The 21,357-nt window shown below is 42.5% G+C and overlaps 1 protein-coding gene and 1 long non-coding RNA gene across 4 annotated transcripts in view; one reads left to right on the top strand and one right to left on the bottom strand.

Annotated features, from left to right (window-relative positions):
* Positions 1-1,041: 1,041 nt before the first annotated feature.
* Positions 1,042-20,778, bottom strand: LOC147343668 (uncharacterized). 2 transcript variants are annotated; one of them, XR_015155971.1, is made up of 3 exons: positions 20,500-20,727; positions 5,685-5,772; positions 1,466-1,604 (listed from the first exon to the last, which is right to left on the bottom strand). It is a non-coding gene; the product is annotated as an uncharacterized LOC147343668 (long non-coding RNA). The 2 variants fall into 2 exon arrangements; XR_015155970.1 differs by lacking the exon at positions 5,685-5,772 and having other exon boundaries at positions 1,042-1,604; positions 20,500-20,778.
* The window catches only part of LOC147343667 (low-density lipoprotein receptor-related protein 2-like), a 41,364-nt gene continuing 40,675 nt past the window's right edge, over positions 20,669-21,357 (top strand). The window contains exon 1 of one of the 2 annotated variants that reach the window (XM_086379686.1): positions 20,669-20,903. In XM_086379686.1, the coding sequence (XP_086235812.1) occupies positions 20,837-20,903 (67 nt within the window). In that variant the 5' untranslated portion in view covers positions 20,669-20,836. The remainder of the gene's footprint in view (positions 20,904-21,357) is intronic. The other variant, XM_086379687.1, reaches the window with a different exon arrangement.

The raw sequence follows: 21,357 nt of genomic DNA, 5'->3' as shown, positions 1-21,357 counted from the left end.
ATTGGGCTTGCTGCATAAATGGTCCTCTGTAGCAGCCTTCTTTCTCCTTTCAAATTGCTGCTTAAATTTCACCTCTTTTTAAATCTTTTCAGGATGATATCGCCTGGCATGTCATCATTCATCATTTCTTCCTTTTAGCTGTTGATACATACACAGATACCCATACAATTCTCTGATACCCAGCCTGCCAAAGGGTAAGGTGTTGGTGAATCAACTCACTGATGGAGATTCACTGTGCTTAAACATATATAAATTAGCAAATTCCAAAGTTAGAAAATAAAATGCACCTAACACCAAATCAGCTGATAAAAAACCCACTTGCCAATGCAGGAAATGCCAGAGACCTCAGGTTCGATCCCTGGGTCCAGAAGATCCCTTGGAGAAGGAAATGGCAACCCACTTCAGTATCCTTGCCTGGGAAATCCCATGGACAGAGGAGCCTGGTAGGCTATAGACCATGGGGTCACAGAGTTAGACATGACGGAGCATGCACACACACACCACCAAATAAATCATTTTAGTATCAATTTTTAAAGCATTATGCGTCATCGCAATTTACCATATCATTTTATTATTATTATTTATTATTAATTGCACATTTTCCAACTTCTGTCAGCACTCAGCATTCATAAGTCACAGTATTTATTAGATCATATATATATATATACACACACATATACACACACACACACACACTATGCTGACTACACACTCATGTTCTCATTAGTCAATGGAGGGGGTACAGTCCATTAACCACACTATATTTCTTTAATACAAATTTATATTTATGACCAAGTGGGATGAATTTATTCCAGGAATGCACGGTTGGTTGTACTGGAAACTCTTACTATTAGTATTATTTTTGGTACTCTGAGAGCCTGACATTAAGCTTTTTGATTGTCAGGCATCCACTTGGAAGGATGGTATCTCAACAAAACACATTGCCAAATACATAACCACACAGAGACCAGGCCACCCCACCCATGCAGCTCCCCTTTTTAGAAAGCACTCAGTGACTTAAATAACTGACCACTTGACTACTTTTCCATTCCTGCACTTTAATTCCTCCTCATACATTTAAAATTCACCAATAAAGAATGAAGCCTCAAAACATGAGGCCCCCCCACTGCCAACCTCAATAAAGGCAGAACCCCAGGTCCACACTTGCTCTCTCTATCGAGACCTCACAGTGCCTCTGGGACCTGTGAGAAATAAGCCTTGTTTTTTCAAAGTTCTCTCTCTGGTGGTTGTTTTGAGGTGCTTCCTGCAATCATAATAAAATCCACGAGGGCTGGTCCAGCCACACTTTGGCTGTGGTCTGGGAACTGTCCATGGGGGCTGCCAGTCACACAGCCCAGGTGAGTGCCCCAGGCATGTCTAGTCCATAGCATCACTATTAATAGGCTGAGACTGACCCCAAAATTGGTTTAACATCTGAAAAGTAGATCAACATAATGCACCATATTAATAGAATGGCAGTGGTGGTGGTGGTTTAGTTGCTAAGCTGTGTCAGACTCTTGCAACCCCATGGATGGTAGACCGCCAGGCTCCTCTGTCCATGGGATTTCCCAGGGAAGAATACTGGAGTGGGTTGCAATTTCCTTCTGCAATGTGAACGGAATAAAGGATCAGAATCACATGTTCATATTGATAGGTGCAGAAGAGGCACTTCACAGAATCTAAGTCCTTTTCACGACAAAAATGCTGAACAAACTAAGGATGAAGGAACTTGTGTGGGTGCATCATTATTTCATGTAATGGACAAAGGCTGACTGCCTTCCCTCAAGGTCAAGAGTATTTCTGGCTCCAAATTTCAAGTCCTAGGGGAGATGAATCAGCCAAGCTAGGTGCCCACTTTCTGCCAGGCTGGGGAGGACCAAAAAATAATCTGTCCTTGGGCACTGGTAGGAGGTGGGGACTGGGCTCCCACCAAGACACAACAGGGAGGAGGTAATTCTCCACAAGGAGATTCAGGTGCTCCTGGGAAGGGGCCCAGACACCGAGTGGCAAAAACTCAACCCAGTTTTGCTTTACAGTAATAGTCAGGCCTTCTCACTCCTGTTCTATACCATCTCACAATATTTCAAAATATCTTTCATAACTCAAAATATTTCGAGGTCCTAATTATGAACATTGATGTTATTAAACAGTCTATGGCCCCACTGAACTGCATAGTAGAATATAGTTAAAACAGTATGTTTTGTATTATGTGACTTTCACCACAATGAAAAAAATATTAAAAAAAAAATCTGTGGCCAGTGGGTTTTGAAATATATGTGGTTGCCGATTCTGGCCTCCAGACCATTTCTTTCCTGGCAGATTCTGCTTATGGTGGCTCCATGCTTCTCCTGGGGCCAGTGAAGGGAAGCCTGCAGCATGTGTGGGTTCTTTTGTCTTCAACTGCTGGACCACTGACCCCATCTAATCAGAACTCCTAGCGCAACTCCAGCTGGGTCCCCTCTTAATGCTCTCAGCCTGGCCTTAGTTGGAATCTTTGTACTCTTACTTGAAGTGAAAGTCGCTCAGTCATGTCTGATTCTTTGGGACCCCATGGACTATACAGTCCATGGAATTCTCCAGAATACTGGAGTGGGTGGCTTTTCCCTTCTCCAGGGGATCTTCCCAACCCAGGGATCGAACACAGGTCTCCCTCATTGCAGGTGGATTTCTTATCAGCTGAGCCACAAGGGAAGCCCAAGAACACTGGAATGGGTAGCCTATCCCTTCTCCAGGGGATCTTCCCAACCCAGAAATCGAACCAGGGGTCTCCTGCATTGCAGGTGGATTCTTTACCAACTGAGCTATCAGGGAAGCCAATGTACTCCTACTTAGAACTAGCTTTAGAATGCCAGCTTATCACCTCGAATGGCCCAGTCTCAACCAAGCTGCAGCCCTAATTCTCTCCTTCCTTCTTCCTCCCCAAGATGCTATGGAAAAGATGGCCAAGGTGTTGTCTCTAAATCACCGCTCCCAGGAAGTCTTGAGGAGGTTCCGAGCAGTCCTCCCAGAAGGCTACAAATTTACTATAATGACATTTCCATAACATGTTTACTTTTTGTCTTTTGGACTGAAAATTTTCTGCAGGTCCACTTTACAAGTCACATACAGAAAGAAATTCCACTAGAACTATACCTTGAATATTATTACACTGTTCTTTTGAACAGTTTAGGCCTCTCCCCTACTACAAAAGAAAATTTATGACAAACCTAGACAGCATATTAAAAATCAGAGACATTACTTTGCTGACAAAGATCCATACAGTCAAAGCTATGGTTTTTCCAGCAGGCAAGGACAGATGTGAGGGTTGGACTATAAAGAAGGCTGAGCACCAAATAATTGATGCTTTTGAACTGTGGTGTTGGAGAAGACTCTTGAGAGTCCCTTGAACTGCAAGGAGATCCAACCAGTCCATCCTAAAGGAAATCAACCCTGAATATTCATCGCAAAGACTGATGCTGAAGCTGAAGTTCCAATACTTTGGCCACCTGATGCGAAGAGCTGACTCATTGGAAAAGACCCTGATGCTGGGAAAGATTGAAGGCAGGAGGAGAAGGGGACGACAGAGGATGAGATGGTGGATGGCATCACTGAATGAATGTGAGTTTGAGCAAACTCAGGGAGATAGTGAAGGGCAGGAAAGCCTAGGGTCCATGGGGTGCCAAAGAGTAGAACACGACTTAGCAAATGAACAACTACTACAAACTGTCCCAAAGGTTCCCCGGAACTTTCCTTGCTCTAGCCCATGGCACTTCATACCCTGGGATCTGCCCATTTGCCTAGCTTCATGGCTGTCCATCACCCGGTGAGAACCCTCACTCCAGCCATTCTGCAGAGGCAGCAATTTCTCAGAACATGCTTCCAGGCCTTTGTGTTTTTCTATTGCCTGCCTGGAAGGTTCTTAATCTGCATAACATCTTTGAGAAATCTGCTCAGTGTCATGCTTTCTGTGAAGCCGGCCAGATCATGCCTCTCCCAGCCCCATCTCTGTCTCCTCCTCTTTGTTTTTACAGAACATCCACGTATCCCCCATCACACGTATCACACCAAACTGCAGTCACAGGGATGGAAAACCGTAGGGCATGTTATCTTAAATTATTTTGAATCTCCAGTGCTGGGTGCTCCTTAAAATTATGGAAGCATCTACTGAATGGGGAGAAGGGTGGTGCACCTTAACATTATTTTCCCTTTAAATCAAAACGAGCTGAGAGTGCGTGCAGATTTATTACTGATGATAGTCATGAGACTTTTAATGAGTAATGATTTGTTTCAAATCAACTGAAGTCATAAAGTATTTTTTAGTTTTTACCACACTTATTTTCCAGATATGATCAGAAAGTTTAGGCATTAATTAAAAACTCAGGATTAAGGGGGGAAAAAAAAAACCTCAACAGCAGATCATCAGCAGAAGTTTAACCCAATTTAACATTTGTTGTGTATATCCTGTATGCACAAATAGCAACCCACTCCAGTATTCTTGCCTGGAGAAGCCCATGCACAGAGGAGCCTGAGAGGCTACAGTCCATAGGGTTGCAAAGAGCTGGACATGACTGAAGCGACTTAGCACACATCCTTATATGCAAGACACTGGTTACTAAGATATTGGTTCAGTTTCACTAGACACTGAGTTTCAGAAAATCAGTGAAAATATAAACTTCCAGAATGAAAATACTTTCAGTTTTTCTGCATAGATTCCAACTCTAAGTGTCCAGCATTGCAAATTATGTTACATGGATTCTTCTCTCTTGTTTTGTTTATATGAGTTGAAATTTTGGGATATGACCAGAAATGCAAATGTCTTGTTAGCATATATATATATATATATATATATATATATATATATAAGAACAAATACAAAATTTTTTCTAGGCAGAATCCTGAACATGCAAAAAAATTATCTACTAGAATTCTAGAGGCCCAGGGGCTAAAGTCTAGATTTTGGTTTTACATAGAGTTCCAATTCAGAAGGGCATTCATTTCATGACATAGCTATATTAGGGTTCTTCAGAAAAACAGGTACCTTCCTTCATAGCTCAGTCGGTAAAGAATCTGCCTGCAATGCAGGAGACCTGGGTTCGATTCCTGGGTTAGGAAGATCTCCTGGCAAAGGAAATGGCAACCCACTTCAGTATTCTTACCTGGAGAATCCCATGGACAGAGGAGCCTGGCAGGCTACAGCCTGTAGGATCGCAAGAGTTGAACATGAGTTAATGACTAAACTATTACTACTAGAGAAACAGAGCCAAAAGGATGCATTTAGATCTATGTGCGCGTGCTAAGCCACTTCAGTCATGTCTGACTTGGTGACCCTATGGAGTGTAGCCTGTCAGGTCTTTCCATGGGATTCTCAGGTAAGAATACTGGGGTGAGTTGCCATACCCTCCTCCACGAATTTAGATCTGTAAGAAAAAGTTTATTATGGGAATTGGCTCACATGATTATGGGGGTTCAGATATGGTATGAGATGCCATTTACAAGCTGGAGAACCAGGAAAGTCAGTGATATAATTCAGTCCAAGTAAGAAGGCCTGAGAACTGGAGGCCTGCTGGTGTAACTGTCCGAGTCCAAGGCTTCTGATCCTGGAGGGCAGGAGAAGATGGACATTCCTGTTCAAGGAGAGTATGCTTATGCATGTTTCCTCTGCTTTTTTGTTCTGTGGGGTCCCTCAATGGACTGTGGATGCTCACCCACATGGGAGATGGTGGATCTTCTTTACTCAGTCTACTCATTCAGATGCTAATCTCTTCGCTTCTGGAAACACTCTCAGGGACACACCTGGAAATAATGATTTCTCAGCTATCAGGACATCTCTGAAGCAGTCAAGTAGACACACAAAATTAACCATCACAATTGATCAGGAAGCCCCACTAGGAGATTGCAAGATGTGCCTTGGGCCACACCAAAGGTCAGTTACACATTTGTACACCAGCTTCTGGAGCACCTGGGCTATTACAAGTGCCCTCAACGGGAACAGAACAGTTGGCTCCTCTGTTTAGAAGTCATTCACTCACACGTTCACTCACTCACTCACTCACTCACAATCACTGATTCTTTATCATATATCAAAGATGTGTTAGATACTGGAGCTCAAAGATTATTAAGACAAGGTTCTTGCCTTGAACCTCAAGGGTATTAGGGTACAGAAGTATAAAAAGAAAGAGTGCGAAATAACATCAGAAGCAATGGTAGCATGACCCCGTAAAAACTGCCAAAGAAAGTCTTTCAATATTTTGAGTATATTGCTTATCATGTAATCAAAGAAATGTTTATGCAATTAAGGTCTTCATATCTCAAGATATGTATATATATATATACTTCATTAATAGAAATATACTATATCTTATATACTTAATATTAATAAAAGTCAATATGTTTTTATAGCTTTAGTATATATGCTGTACTTTGAGTATATATCCTTTTTTAGTATATATCCTTTGCTTTTTTTGCTTTTCCACTTCGACTGCTTTATTTGGTAGCATAGAGAGAAGATACCAACTGTTACATTGCTTACAGGCATATTAGCATATTCTCTGATTACTTTCCTTTTTGTGTGTGGGGGCTCACGTGGGGTCTTGGTTCCCTGACCGGAGATTGAACCTGTACCTCTGGCACTGGAAGTGCAGAATCTTAACCCCCGGACCACTAGGAAAGTCTCTCATTAGTTTCAGCATAACTTAATATTTATTAAGTTTTAGGAATGTAGCAAATATTTTCTTTATTTTCTAATACATTTTATTACACTGCTTATTTTATCTTCCTGCATTAGCTAGGATTTCTAAGACAATGCAGAATAATCATGGAAGTAGAGCATTAGCATTTCGTTGTTTATTATGATGCTGGCTGTTGTTTTCATTTAGTCCTATACTCCTTGTGAAGATTTCTCTGTTCCTATTTTACTTATACTTGTAAAAACTTATGAATGGCTGCTGAATTCCATTGAGCTTTTGAGCATATATTTACATTATATGGATAATATAGTATTAATCCTTTAGTATTTAAGTTAATTAATAAACTTCCTAATGGTGAATCAACTTTGCATTACTAGAATAAACCCTACTAGCTATTTAGTATTATGTTCCTTTAAACTACTTGACATAATTTCATTTAATTATATTACTACTTAATTTTTGCAGACTTTTACCTTCATTTTCATGTGTAATGCTTGTCTATTATGAAGAATTAAAAATTCTTCATAATACGCTAATTATGCTAATCCCATAAGACAAATTGGCACTGTTTCCATATTTTTCTCTGATGTGTAATTTTTGTTACAGATTGTCTCAGTAGTTTTCAAATTATTTATCCTTTAAAGGTGAGCTAGGATTCAAGTTAAAAAAAAAAGTCAACCGAGCCTAATCCTTTAAAAAACAAAAAACCATCTCAAGTATCAGATCAGATCAGATCAGTCGCTCAGTCGTGTCCAACTCTTTGCGACCCCATGAATCGCAGCACGCCAGGCCTCCCTGTCCATCACCAGCTCCCGGAGTTCACTCAGACTCACGTCCATCGAGTCAGTGATGCCATCCAGCCATCTCATCCTCTGTCGTCCCCTTCTCCTTCTGCCCCCAATCCCTCCTAGCATCAGAGTCTTTTCCAGAGTCAACTCTTCGCATGAGGTGGCCAAAGTACTGGAGTTTCAGCTTTAGCATCATTCCTTCCAAAGAAATCCCAGGGCTGATCTCCTTCAGAATGTACTGGTTGGATCTCCTTGCAGTCTAAGCAACTCTCAAGAGTCTTCTCCAACACCACAGTTCAAAAGCATCAATTCTTCGGTGCTCAGCCTTCTTCACAGTCCAACTCTCACATCCATACATGACCACAGGAAAAACCATAGCCTTGACTAGATGAACCTTTGTTGGCAAAGTAATGTCTCTGCTTTTGAATATGCTATCTAGGTTGGTCATAATTTTCCTTCCAAGGAGTAAGCGTCTTTTAATTTCATGGCTGCAGTCACCATCTGCAGTGCTTTTGGAGCCCAGAAAAATAAAGTCTGACACTGTTTCCCCATCTATTTCCCATGAAGTGGTGGGACCGGATGCCATGATCTTCGTTTTCTGAATGTTGAGCTTTAAGCCAACTTTTTCACTCTCCACTTTCACTTTCATCAAGAGGCTTTTGAGTTCCTCTTCACTTTCTGCCATAAGGGTGGTGTCATCTGCATATCTGAGGTTATTGATATTTCTCCCGGCAATCTTGATTCCAGCTTGTATTTCTTCCAGTCCAGCGTTTCTCATGATGTACTCTGCATATAAGTTAAATAAACAGGGTGACAATATACAGCCTTGACGAACTCCTTTTCCTATATGGAACCAGTCTGTTGTTCCATGTCCAGTTCTAACTGTTGCTTCCTGACCTGCATACAGATTTCTCAAGAGGCAGATCAGGTGTTCTGGTATTCCCATCTCTTTCAGAATTTTCCACAGTTTATTGTGATCCACACAGTTAGTCAATAAAGCAGAAATAGATGTTTTTCTGGAACTCTCTTGCTTTTTCCATGATCCAGCAGATGTTGGCAATTTGATCTCTGGTTCCTCTGCCTTTTCTAAAACCAGCTTGAACATCAGGAAGGTCACGGTTCACGTATTGCTGAAGCCTGGCTTGGAGAATTTTGAGCATTACTTTACTAGCGTGTGAGATGAGTGCAATTGTGTGGTAGTTTGAGCATTCTTTGGCATTGCCTTTCTTTGGGATTGGAATGAAAACTGACCTTTTCCAGTTGTGTGGCCACTGCTGAGTTTTCCAAATTTGCTGGCATATTGAGTGCAGCACTTTCACAGCATCATCTTTCAGGATTTGGAATAGCTCAACTGGAATTCCATCACCTCCACTAGCTTTGTTCGTAGTGATGCTTTCTAAGGCCCACTTGACTTCACATTCCAGGATGTCTGGCTCTAGGTCAGTGATCACACCATCGTGATTATCTGGGTCGTGAAAATCTTTTTTGTACAGTTCTTCTGTGTATTCTTGCCACCTCAACTTAATATCTTCTGCTTCTGTTAGGTCCATACCATTTCTGTCCTTTTTCGAGCCCATCTTTGCATGAAATGCTCCTTTGGTATCTCTGATTTTCTTGAAGAGATCCCTAGTCTTTCCCATTCTGTTGTTTTCCTCTATTTCTTTGCATTGATTGCTGAAGAAAGCTTTCTTATCTCTTCTTGCTATTCTTTGGAACTCTGCATTCAGATGTTTATATCTTTCCTTTTCTCCTTTGCTTTTCGCTTCTCTTCTTTTCACAGCTGTTTGTAAGGCCTCCCCAGACAGCCATTTTGCTTTTTTTGCACCTCAAGTATAGTTTACAATAAAATGCCTTTGTTTTAAGTGGACAGTTAAATGAGTTTCAGCAAATCAATATAGCTGTGCAATCACTATCTCATGTAAGATATAAAATATTTCCATCAACTCCAAAAGTTTCCTTGTATATTTTTTCAATTAATCTCACCAGTCTCAGGCAACCAGTAGTCTGATTCTAAAACTATAGCTTAGTTTTGTCTGTCCTAGACCATCATATACATGGAATCATATAATATGTACCCTTTTGGGTTTGTCTACTTTGCTTAACACAATGTTTCTGAGATGCATCCATGTTACTGGACATATTGGTAGTTGTCTTTTTTTTTTTTTTTATCATTGAATAGTATTCTGTTGTTTGGCTATACCCCACACATTGCTGAACTACTCATGTTTTGATGAACATCTGGGTTACATTTGAGGGCCAGAGTGAATAAAGCAGCTACAAAATTAATGTGTATTAATGCGAAAGTCTTTTTATGGACACATCCTTTCTCTTGGTTTAACATCTGGAAGAGGGATTGCTGAGTCATTTTTTAAGTCGATGTTTAATTTCACAGGAAACAGTCTGTTTTCCTAAGCTGGTTGTTCTATTTTACATCCTCACCAGCAAAGGATGAGAGTTCCAGATGCTTCATATCCTGCCTAACACTTGGTGCAAGTCCACAAGGTCAAAACACAAAAACAAAGCAAAAATCTCTATAATCTAAAAGTATAGTTTATACGTCTCCAAGGTCAAAACTGTTTCCAAAATGAAACCAAAGTACAATGCACCTTTTTGGTGTGCGGACATTTGCATTGATGGTTAAAAAAAAAAAAAAAAGGCAAAAGACTAATGGTGGGTAAAACTACTGATTCCTTAGTATGCATCAGGGTGGTAGCACCAACCTGAACTAATGATCATTTTACCTTTCACCACTACATGCTTTGAGTTTTAACAACTGATTGACCAGAGACATATTAATACGTCTTTTGTTCAGTTCACTTTAGTCTCTCAGTTGTGTCTGACTCTTTGCAACCCCATGAATCCCAGCACACCAGGCATCCCTGTCCATCACCAACTCCCGGAGTTTACCCAAACTCATGTCCATCGAATCAGTGATGTCATCCAGCCATCTCATCCTCTGTCGTCCCCTTCTTCTCCTGCCCCCAATCCCTCCCAGCATCAGAGTCTTTTCCAATGAGTCAACTCTTCGCATGAGGTGGCCAGAGTACTGGAGTTTCAGCTTTAGCATCATTCCTTCCAAAGAACACCCAGGACTGATCTCCTTTAGAATGGACTGGTTGGATCTCCTTGCAGTTGAAGGGACTCTCAGGAGTCTTCTCCAGCACCACAGTTCAAAAGCATCAATTCTTCGGCGCTCAGCTTTCTTCACAATCCAACTCTCACATCCATACATGACCACTGGAAAAACCATAGCCTTGACTGCTGCTGCTGCTGCTAAGTCACTTCAGTTGTGTCCAACTCTGTGCGACCCCATAGACAGCAGCCCACTAGGCTCCTCTGTCCCTGGGATTCTCCAGGCAAGAATACTGGAGTGGGTTGCCATTTCCTTATCCAATGCATAGAAGTGAAAAGTGAAAGTAAAGTCACTCTAGATGGACCTTTGTTGGCAAAGTAATGTCTCTGCTTTTCAATATGCTATCTAGGTTGGTCATAACTTTCCTTCTCAGGAGTAAGCATCTTTTCATTTCATGGCTGCAATCACCATCTGCAGTGATTTTGGAGCCCCCAAAACTAAAGTCTGCTGCTGTTTCCACTGTTTCCCCATCTATTTCCCATGAAGTGATGGGACCAGATGCCATGATCTTCGTTTTCTGAATGTTGAGCTTTAAGCCAACTTTTTCACTCTCTTTCACTTTCATCAATATGCTTTTTAGTTCCTCTTCACTTTCTGCCATAAGGGTGGTGTCATCTGTATGTCTGAGGTTATTGATATTTCTCCTGGCAATCTTGATTCCAGCTTGTGCTTCTTCCAGCCCAGTGTTTCTCATGATGTACTCTGCATAGAAGTTAAATAAGCAGGGTGACAATATACAGCCTGGATGTACTCCTTTTCCTATTTGGACCCAGTCTGTTGTTCTATGTCCAGTTCTAATTGTTGCTTCCTGACCTGCATATAGGTTTCTCAAGAGGCAGGTCAGGTGTTCTGGTATTCCCATCCCTTTCAGAATTTCCCACAGTTTGTTGTGATCCACACAGTCAAAGGCTTTGGCATAGTCAATAAAGCAGAAATAGATGTTCTTCTGGAACTCTCTTGCTTTTTCCATGATCCAGTAGATGTTGGCAATTTGATCTCTGGTTCCTCTGCCTTTTCTAAAACCAGCTTGAACATCTGGAAGGTCACGGTTCACGTATTGCTGAAGCCTGGCTTGGGGAATTTTGAGCATTACTTTACTAGCTTGTGAGATGAGTGTAATTGTGTGGTAGTTTGAGCATTCTTTGGCATTGCCTTTCTTTGGGATTGGAATGAAAACTGACCTTTTCCAGTCGTGTGGCCACTGCTGAGTTTTCCAAATTTGCTGGCATATTGAGTGCAGCACCTTCACAGCATCATCTTTCAGGACTTGAAATAGCTCAACTGGAATTTCATCACCTCCACTAGCTTTGTTCGTGTTGATGCTTTCTAAGGCCCACTTCACATTCCAGGATGTCTGGCTCTAGGTCAGTGATCACACCATCGTGATTATCTGGGTCGTGAAGATCTTTTTTGTACAGTTCTTCTGTGTATTCTTGCCACCTCTTCTTAATATCTTCTACTTCTGTTAGTCTGAACATTATTAATTGGAGACAGTTCAATATTTGGTTACATAGCAAATTGCCAGCCACAGGCATTAGTTTCTACAGATAACCCCCAGTCAATAATGTGTTAAAATATACCTGTTTCACTTAAGAATGTATTTAATGATGTAGTAAAAATTATTAACTTTATTAAATTTTAACCCTGAAGTGTATGGCTTTTTAACACTGCTACTACATCAGGACAGCACAGCACACAACATACATGGGAAGTTTGCCTAAGCCCTTCTCCTGAATGTCAAGATTTGAGGAGGAAAAAAGCTTGTGCAGTTGCAAGCATACCTAGCCACTCTTTTCACAGAATATCATTTTTACTGGAAAGAATGACTGATAGACATCTGGTTATTCAGATTTGTGTGCCTGGCACACATGTTTCTCAAAAAACAGAGTGAGTATGTGTCACTTTAAGGAAAATGACAGTTTTTTTCCCAGTGATAGAATTTGAGCTTTCAAGGGAAAATTAGAATTTTCAAAAACTTGAATCCATCATCATGAGCTTGACAGCTTCCCAACAGTTAACATCACTACAAATGTCATCAGAAATTATTTTAACAAGTTCAATTTTCAAAATATTGTGCAGTGGAAGGTGTCAACATTTGGAATATCAGTGTAACTTAATGAACCAATATTTTTCAAATGAGCGAAGTATGAAGTTACAGTTTTGCATGGCTAGAAAATCTACCCACAGTATAAAACAGGCCGGTAGATTTTAATAAGGACAGTATAAAATGCTCGTTGATGTGGTTTCAGGTTTCACATTACAGCTAACCTTTAAGAAATTTCTTAAGTGTTGGTATATATATATTACCAATAGATACTAACTGGTATCTATTCATAGAGCTGACATAACCCACAAACTAGATGGCTTAGAAGAACATAAATGTATTGTGTCATATTGTGGAAGCCAGAAGTCTGAAGTTAAGCAGGCACGAGCTCTCTGAAGGCTCCATGAGTGGTCCTCAACCTTCAGGATCTAATGCCTGATGATCTGAGGTGGAGCTGATGCAGTAACAACGGAACAAAGTACACAATGAATGTGATGTGCTTGAATCATCTGAAAACCATTCCCTGCAATCCCAGTACGTGGAAAAATTGCCTTCCGTGAAACCGGTCCCTGCTGCCAACAAGGCTGGTACTGCTGCTCCAGAGGAAGAATTCTTCCCTGCCTCTCCTAGCCTCTCGTGGCCCCAGATGGTTCTCGGCTTGTGGCAGCCTAATTCCCGTCTCTGTCTCCACCTTCTCATAACCTTCTCCCTGTGTCTTTTCCGCTTCACAGTGTTTTGTTGTTGTTGTTTTTTTGTATGTCCGTGTCTGAAATTTCCTCTTATCAGCACACCAGTCATAATGTATTAGGAACCACTCTAATGCCCTCGTCTGAACTTGATGAAATCTGTAGAGAACCTATTTCCACGTAAGGTCAACATTCTGAAATCCTGGGAGTTAGGACTTCCTTTTTGGGGGGAAACACTATTGAACCCATAACAGTATCAAAGAATAATATTTGCAATGATCTGAAAAGGCTTGTGAAATATTTCTGTGGCCAACACATATCATTGTGAGGCCAGATTTTCGTCTTATACAGCAACCAAAACAACATATCATAACAGATTGAATGCAAAACCACATATGAAAATATAGCTGTCTTCTATCAGTCTCATTAAAAAGATTTGCAAAAATGTAAAATCCTGCCACTGTCCTAATTTTGTTTGTAGTTTGGGAAGTGTGATTATTTTTCATAAAAATATGTCATTTATGTTAATATGTAATCAATTTACTGTTCTGTCTGAATTAATCATGTTTAAAATTCTGTTTTAATATATGTTATAGAAAATATTGATAGGTACAGGGAAATACTTTACCTCTTTGGTACCTAAAAACCTCTTTGGGTGAGAGGGTGTCTTTAATAATTTTATGAGTAGTCTTTACTTAAGGGCTAGTGGCCTTGTAGGCATCTACAGAATGTTCCAGGTGTTCAACAACTGCTCCAATGTCTTGAACCCTTTCAAGGTCAGGAGTTGTTCAGGTTATAACTAACTCTTCAGTGGTCTTTCTTCATATGGACCCACAGAATCTCACTGTGTACAGGGCCAGCTTAGAATTCAGCCAGTGAACCCCTCTGCAGAAACTTTTTCTGTGTGGAGCCCTACTCTCCAGCACTCGGCTCCCCACAATTCAGCTGCGTCAGGCTCCCAGGACTCTGATCTGTCCCTCTGCCCCCGAGACCACCTGTTTCCCCTCCCTTTGCAGGTTTGGCAAATGCCTCCAGGGAGAATGCTTTTCTCAACCTACGTGTTGAGTTTAGAAGACAGAGCACAAGATAGATTGCTTTCATCATTAGGCCTGTTGTTCTGCTTTGGGGTCAACTACACATACCACTGCCCCTCTGAATCATTTCTGGAATGTAAACCTTATTGCTTTTGTTCCCTGATGTATCCTCAGGACTTGAATAGTGCTCGGAACAGAGGAGGTGTTTGAGAATTTGTTAAATGAATTCAGTGAAGGTGTGAATTTTCATGCTTGTCATATAGGACTTGCATGAAAATATTTGATAGAGAAAATATAACGATTTAAAGATAACCTGCTTAGTGGCTAAGTCGTGTCTGACTCTGCCATGACCCATATGGACTGTAGCCCACCAGGCTTCTCTGTTCATGGGATTTCCCAGGCAAGAATGCTGGAGTGGGTTGCCATTTTTTTCTCCAGGGGATCTTCCCAACCCAGGGATTGATCTCTGCATCATCTCCTGCATTGGCAGGGGGATTCTTTATAGTTGAGCCACCAGGGAAGTCCAAAGATAAAGAGGAACCTATTTTAAATCACTTATTTCTATCACCTGTGTCTGTGGCATCCTCAGAGGGCATGGGTTAAGAGCTGATGTTGGCTATATCCGAGCATCAGTTCTTAACCCATACCATCAATAAAGGTGCTATTTCTGTGTGCATAAGGTCTTGTTTAGCTGAGACTGGAACCCAGGTCTTTCATACCCCCATCCCAAGTACCTTACCACTAGCTTCAATGCCTCTTTGAGGACCAGTGAGGAAAACTGGTCTATATTCTTATACTTCTGTGTCACCGAACATTATTAAGCATCTCAAATAATCTGGTTCCAAAGCAGGAACATTTCAGCAGAAATCGATACATCTTAGATTTTTGTTAAAAGCAGAAGGGTCCTTTTAATTGGCTTATGTAATCAGAGCCTACGATGACTTTAAAGTTCCATAGCATATGGCGTTCCGATATCTTCAAAGTGTGGTTTGATGGGACCAGCAGCGAAAATGAAGAGGAGGTATGATTTAAAAGAAAGCTGTTGGAGGACTGTGTTGCAAATAAAACCTAAGAAAGCACTTTGCAATTCGATTTTCTATTTTTTTTCCTGGTGTTTTATTGCTGCCTTTCATTTGCAGACACTATAAATGTTCCCTGCCAGTTTCCATCTAAATTCAAACCTCATCGTGTTCTCTCCAAGAATCTGACACTTACTTCTCCTGGTAGACTGGAAAGAAGGAATGTCACAGCTGAGCTGAGGAAGGGGGTAGGAGGGCAGTCTGAGCCTCCCTGGCATGTGTCACACAGTCTCATTTTTATCCACCATCTCAATCCTAAATGGCAGCATTTGGGTAAAATGACCTCTGAATTCTTCCAGTCCTTTAAGTCTACCACCCTACAGGGATTATGTGCGACTCTGATTCAGATTCATTACGTTTGATACACGTCTACATCCAACTTCTTTGGATGCGGACCATTTTTAAAGTCTTTGTTGAATCTGTTACAATATTGCTTCTGTTTTATCTTTTGATTTTTTTGGCCCTGAGGCATGTGGGATCTTAGGTCCCTGTGGAGGGTTGAACCCTCACCCTCTGCCTTGAAAGGCGAAGTCTTAATCACTGGACCACAAGGGAAGTCCCCCAACTGTTTCTTAAAGCATTTCCTCCCGGCTGTGACAGAGGCTAAAAGGGGAAGAGTGTTTTTCAGGACTTTTGTGCTGCTACTCAGTATTAACAGCGTGCTGATAGCCAGCTAAAGAGGACGGCTGTCTCAGCTGTCATTACAGACCTGGGTCAAGAAGGCCTCACTGCCCAAGTGGGAAGACAGGAGGCAGCAAGGGGTCCATGCAGGCAGGAGCCCAGAGGTTTGCAGTCATAGTGTTGCCCTCCGTTTGTGGCCCTCAAACCCTTGCTTTTTCAAAGTGAGGTGTGAGGGCAACCGACAAACGCATCACCTAAGAGTCTGTTAGATTCTCAGGCTCCTCCCTGGACCTGCAGGAGCAGAGTCGGCTTATTTAGGCGGTTTCCAGGTGTTTTGTGGACACATAAAAATCATACCAACCCACTCTCCCTCTCCCCACAAAAAACCTTAGGAGGTGAAAGTTCTAATATGTTGAGAACTATAAAACATGAGTAAAGGCAATCAAAGATGATTCAAAGAAATGGAAAGATATTTCATGCTCCTGGATTTGGAAGACTATTGTTAAAATGGTCATACTACCTGAAGCAATCTACAGACCTAATGTGATCCCTATCAAATTACCCATGACATTTTCACAGAACTAGAACAAATAATCCTAAAATTTATATGGAACCACAAAAGACCCAGAATGGCCAAAGCAATCCTGAGGGGAAAGAATAATGCAGCAGGCGTAATCCTCCCAGACTTCAGACAATAGTAAAAAGCTACAGTAATCAAAACAGTGTAATACTGGCACAAAAATAGACACATGAATGAATGGAACAGAGAGGCCAGAAATAAACCCACACACCTATGGTCAATTAATCCTCAACAAAGGCGGCAAGAATACACAATGGGAAAAAGTCTTTTTAGCAAGGGGTGCTGGGAAAGTTGGACAGTCAATGGAAATCAATGAAGTGAGAACACATACACAAAAATAAACTCAAAATGCCTTAAAGATTTAAACATAAGACATGACATTATAAAACTCTTAGAGAACAAAGGCAAAACATTCTCTGACATAAATTATACCAATGTTTTCTTAGGTCAGTCTTCCAAGGCAATAGAAATAAAAGTTAAAATAAATGGAATCTAATCAAACTTAAAAGCTTTTGCATAGCAAAGGAAACCATAAGCAAAATGAAAAGACAACCTACAGGACTGGGAGTAAATATTTGCAAACAATAGACTGACAAGGGCTTAATTTCCAAAATATACAAATGGCTCATACAACTCAACAATAACAAAAACCAAATAGCCTGATTGAAAATGGGCAGAACTAAATAGACATTCCTCCCAAGAAGACATACAGATGGCCAACAGGCACATGAAAAGATGCTCAACACTGCTAATTATTAGAGACATGCAAAGCGAAACTACAATGATGACACCCTGTGATAAACTCTTCTCTCTTGACTGGGCTCCCAGGGAGGTGCTCCTGATCCTGTAAACCCCCAGGAACTTGTTCACAGTCTTGCTCATCTATCAGTGTGTATCTACCAAGACCCTCTTGTTCCCACTCCCACCAGCATGGTGGCAAGCATTTGCTTTATTGATTGTTCTGAGAGGCAAAGTGGCTGCTTGAACAGAGCCAGAGGCCAGATCCGCCTGACACCCTAAGAATGCAGGGGCAGTAACTGGATGAAGGATGCAGAGTCTGCTTGAGTCATCCCGCTCCTCTGACATATACAAGCTCATCCTTCTTAGCCTCTTGCCCTTCCTGGGGTCTTATGAGGCCTGACTACTGCCCAACTAGGCCTAGATGCTTTAGCTCTGCTACTGCTAAGTCACTTCAGTCGTGTCCGACTCTGTGCGACCCCATAAACGGCAGCCCACCAGGCTCCCCCATCCTTGGGATTCTCCAGGCAAGAACACTGGAGTGGGTTGCCATTTCCTTCTCCAATGCATGAAAGTGAAAAGTGAAAGTGAAGTCACTCAGTCGTGTCTGACCCTCAGTGACCCCATGGACTACAGCCTTCCAGGCTCCTCCATCCATGGGATTTTCCAGGCAAGAGCACTGGAGCGGGGTGCCATTGCCTTCTCCTGCTTTAGCTCAGAGCCTTCTAAGTCCTAGAGGCTGACATGTCACCCAGGGTCCAAGATCGGTTCCAAGAAAGTCAGGCCTGTTTCCCAAGAAGAGGGGGCCACCTTCCCAGCCCTGTATGGGAGCCCCACAGCCCCAATGCCATCTTGTTTGATACACAGATACTATAGGTTTTTTGTTATCTTTCTTATTGTTACAGTGTTTTTTAACACAATGAACACACTATGTTTTTTATTACTCATTTGATTCCTCAAGTTTATTTCAGCAATCACTTGGACAGTCAGTTTGTGTGAAAGCTCCCCTTTTCAGATATATTTTCCATTTGGCTATTCACAACATATACCTTGGCAAGAAATACAATTCCAAAATCATTCACGTAGCATGAGTAATAAATGTGAAATGTATTTTTAAAGTGTTAAAAAAGATAGTTTGAATTTCAAAAAAAGAACTACAAAAAGGTACCACTTCACACAAGTCTGGATGGCTATCATTAAAAAGTACACAAATAGGGCTTCCCTGGTGGTCCAGTGGTTGAGAATCTGCCTGCCAATGCAAGGGTCATGGGTTTGATCCCTGCTCTGGGAAGATCCCACATGCCATGGAGCAACTGTGCGACCGTGTGCCACAATTAGTGAGCCTGTGCTCTAGAGCCCGGGAGCCGCAACCACTGAGCCCACGCACCCTAGAGCCCGAGGTCTGCAACAAGAGAAGTCACTGCAGTGAGAAGCCCGCACACCACAAATGGAGAGTGGCCTGCGATTTCCACAAATAGAGAAAGCCCGCAAGCAGCAACGAAGACCCAGCACCACCAAAAATAAAAAAAATAAATCTTAAAAAAAAAAAAAAGTCCACAAATAACAAATGCTGGAGAGGGTGTGGAGAAAAGGTTACCCTCCTACACTATTGGTGGGAATGTAAGTTGATGCAGCCATTTATGGCAAACAGTATGGAAGTTCCTCAAAAAACTAGAGTTGTCATATGATTCAACAATCCTGCTGCTGCTGCTGCTAAGTCGTGTCAGTCATGTCCGACTCTTTGCGACCCCATAGACAGCAGCCCACCAGGCTCCCCCGTCCCTGGGATTCTCCAGGCAAGAACACTGGAGTGGGTTGCCATTTCCTTCTCCAATGCATGAAAGTGAAAAGTGAAAGTGAAGTCGCTCAGTCGTTCCTGGGCATATATCCAGATACGACTACAATTCAAAAAGATATATGTACTCCTATGTTCATAGTAGCACTATTCACAATACCCAAGACATGGAAACAACCTAAACGTTCAACAGATGAATGGATAAAGGAAATGAGGTACATATATATGATGGAATATGATTCAGCCATAAAAAAGAACAAAATAATGACATTTGCACAACCCAGCAGGACCCTATGGGGCCTTCCCAGACCAACTACCCCCACTCTCATGTCCTCAGCCTGCTTTTTGTCTGCAAAAAAAACCTTCATTCAAAGAATAAATTTAATCAAAGAAGTGAAAACATTCAGAAACAAAGGGAAACAATGAAGCAAGACAAAATAATAGTAGTTTAAGCATTAAACAAAATCAAGGACCTTTAGTTTCTCAAGGGCTAGAGAGACTATTCTGAGCCATGTCCTCTGAGTTGTTTTGCAGATACTAAAAGGGCCACCAGGTGGGAAAAATTAACTATTCATATGTTTCCCATAAGCAAGCAGATGCCAGATCAGTTGCACCCAGGTTAGTGATGTTGACTCCTGATTACCTTACAATTAGCCAATTAGAAGAACGTCCAGGAGCTGATAACACACCCTACAACCCGCCTCCCTCACTGTCTTTAAAACCCTTTCCCTGAACGCCTTTGGGAGTTTGGATCTTTTAAGCACTAGCTGCCCTGGACGGCTTGCTTGGCCCTGTAATAAAGGCTCTAAGGGCCTTTACCACCACCAGGTGTTTGAAATTAGTAGATTGCCTTTACTGCCCTGGGGCAAGCAGACCCGAGTTTGGTTCAGTAAAATTTGCAGCAACATGGATGGAACTGGAGATTATCACACTAAATGAAATAAGAAAGAAAAAGGCAAATACCATATGATATCACTTACATGTGGAATCTAAAATATCACACAAATGATATCTGGGAAACAAACAGGCTCACAGGGAGAACAGACTTATGGTTGCTAAGGGGGAGCGGGGTTGGGGCACGATGGAGTGGGAGTTTGGAGTTAGCAGATGCAAACTATTATATATAAAATGCACAAACAACAAGGTCCTACTGTGTAGCGCAGAGAACTATATTCAGTATCCTCTGATAAACCGTAATGGAAAAGAATATAAAAACGTATATGTAACTGAACCACTTTTCTGTACCGCAGAAATCAACACAATATTGTAAATCAACTATACTTAATTTTTAAAAACCAAAGTTTGAAAAGCCTTAAGTATGGTCGACCATCCCTACCTTAAGTGTGACAAGGACCTTGAATCATCTGAGCGTCTGCTGTCCTGCTGCAGGAGGGGCGCGAGGGTGCCAGGCACTCACAGTCACCGAGCACCTCCGGGGGAGACGCATGCGAGGCGCCCTGGCTCAGTATGCAGCCCCACTGCGTCCCCGCTGCCCTTCTCGGAGATCTGGAGGCGCCAACTCCCCGCACACCCCGCCCACAGCCGCCGGCGTTCCCCTTGAGGGGCGGGAGCGCGAGTTAAAGCCTCCTGGGCGCCCGGGGCGCTCCGCCCGCCCGCGGCATCAACGCGCAGCGCGCCGCGCGCCCGGGTCCCTGCGCTGTCCCCTCGCGGCCATGGGACGCCAGACGCTCCTTCTGCTTTTGCTTCCCGTGCTGGGCGGCCTCGGGGGCTCCACGACCGGTGAGTGGGGCCCCCGGGGAGGGACGTTGAGGGGCGGAGGCAGAGGAGAGCTTGGGGCGCCCTCGCTAGGTGTGCGCCGCGTCTCCCCGGTCCTGCGGTGACCTTTTATCCGGGAGGGAGAGGCTGGACCATCTGGAGGGGCCCCTGTTTCTCAGCCCTTAACTCTTTAACAAGCCCGCTGGGTAGGTTGGCTCAGCGGACCAATGGATTGTCTTGATCTCTCTGGCCCTCAAGCCTCAGGGTAAGGAAGCTCTCTCCGCACCTGAGTGCTTGGCACACCCTCCCTCCTAGGTTCTTTCTTCCCGGAGCGTCTGGGATTGGCTTTCTAGCCCGGGTCTCTGATGCGCCCGCCGCCAAGGTTTAACCAGGCAGCAAATTTAGCCTCTTGGAGGCCCGAGACCTTGGGAGGAGATGCTTCTCTCTACCAACAGCCGCGGGGGCGACGGAGCCTGGT

This window comes from Bos grunniens, chromosome 27, assembly GCF_055505025.1.
Source record: "Bos grunniens cultivar Pamir isolate PY7600 chromosome 27, Bosgru_T2T1.0, whole genome shotgun sequence".
Taxonomy (NCBI): domain Eukaryota; kingdom Metazoa; phylum Chordata; class Mammalia; order Artiodactyla; family Bovidae; genus Bos; species Bos grunniens.
The sequence above is the reverse complement of the archived record's forward strand: the minus strand, read 5'-3'. Positions and strand labels throughout refer to the sequence as shown.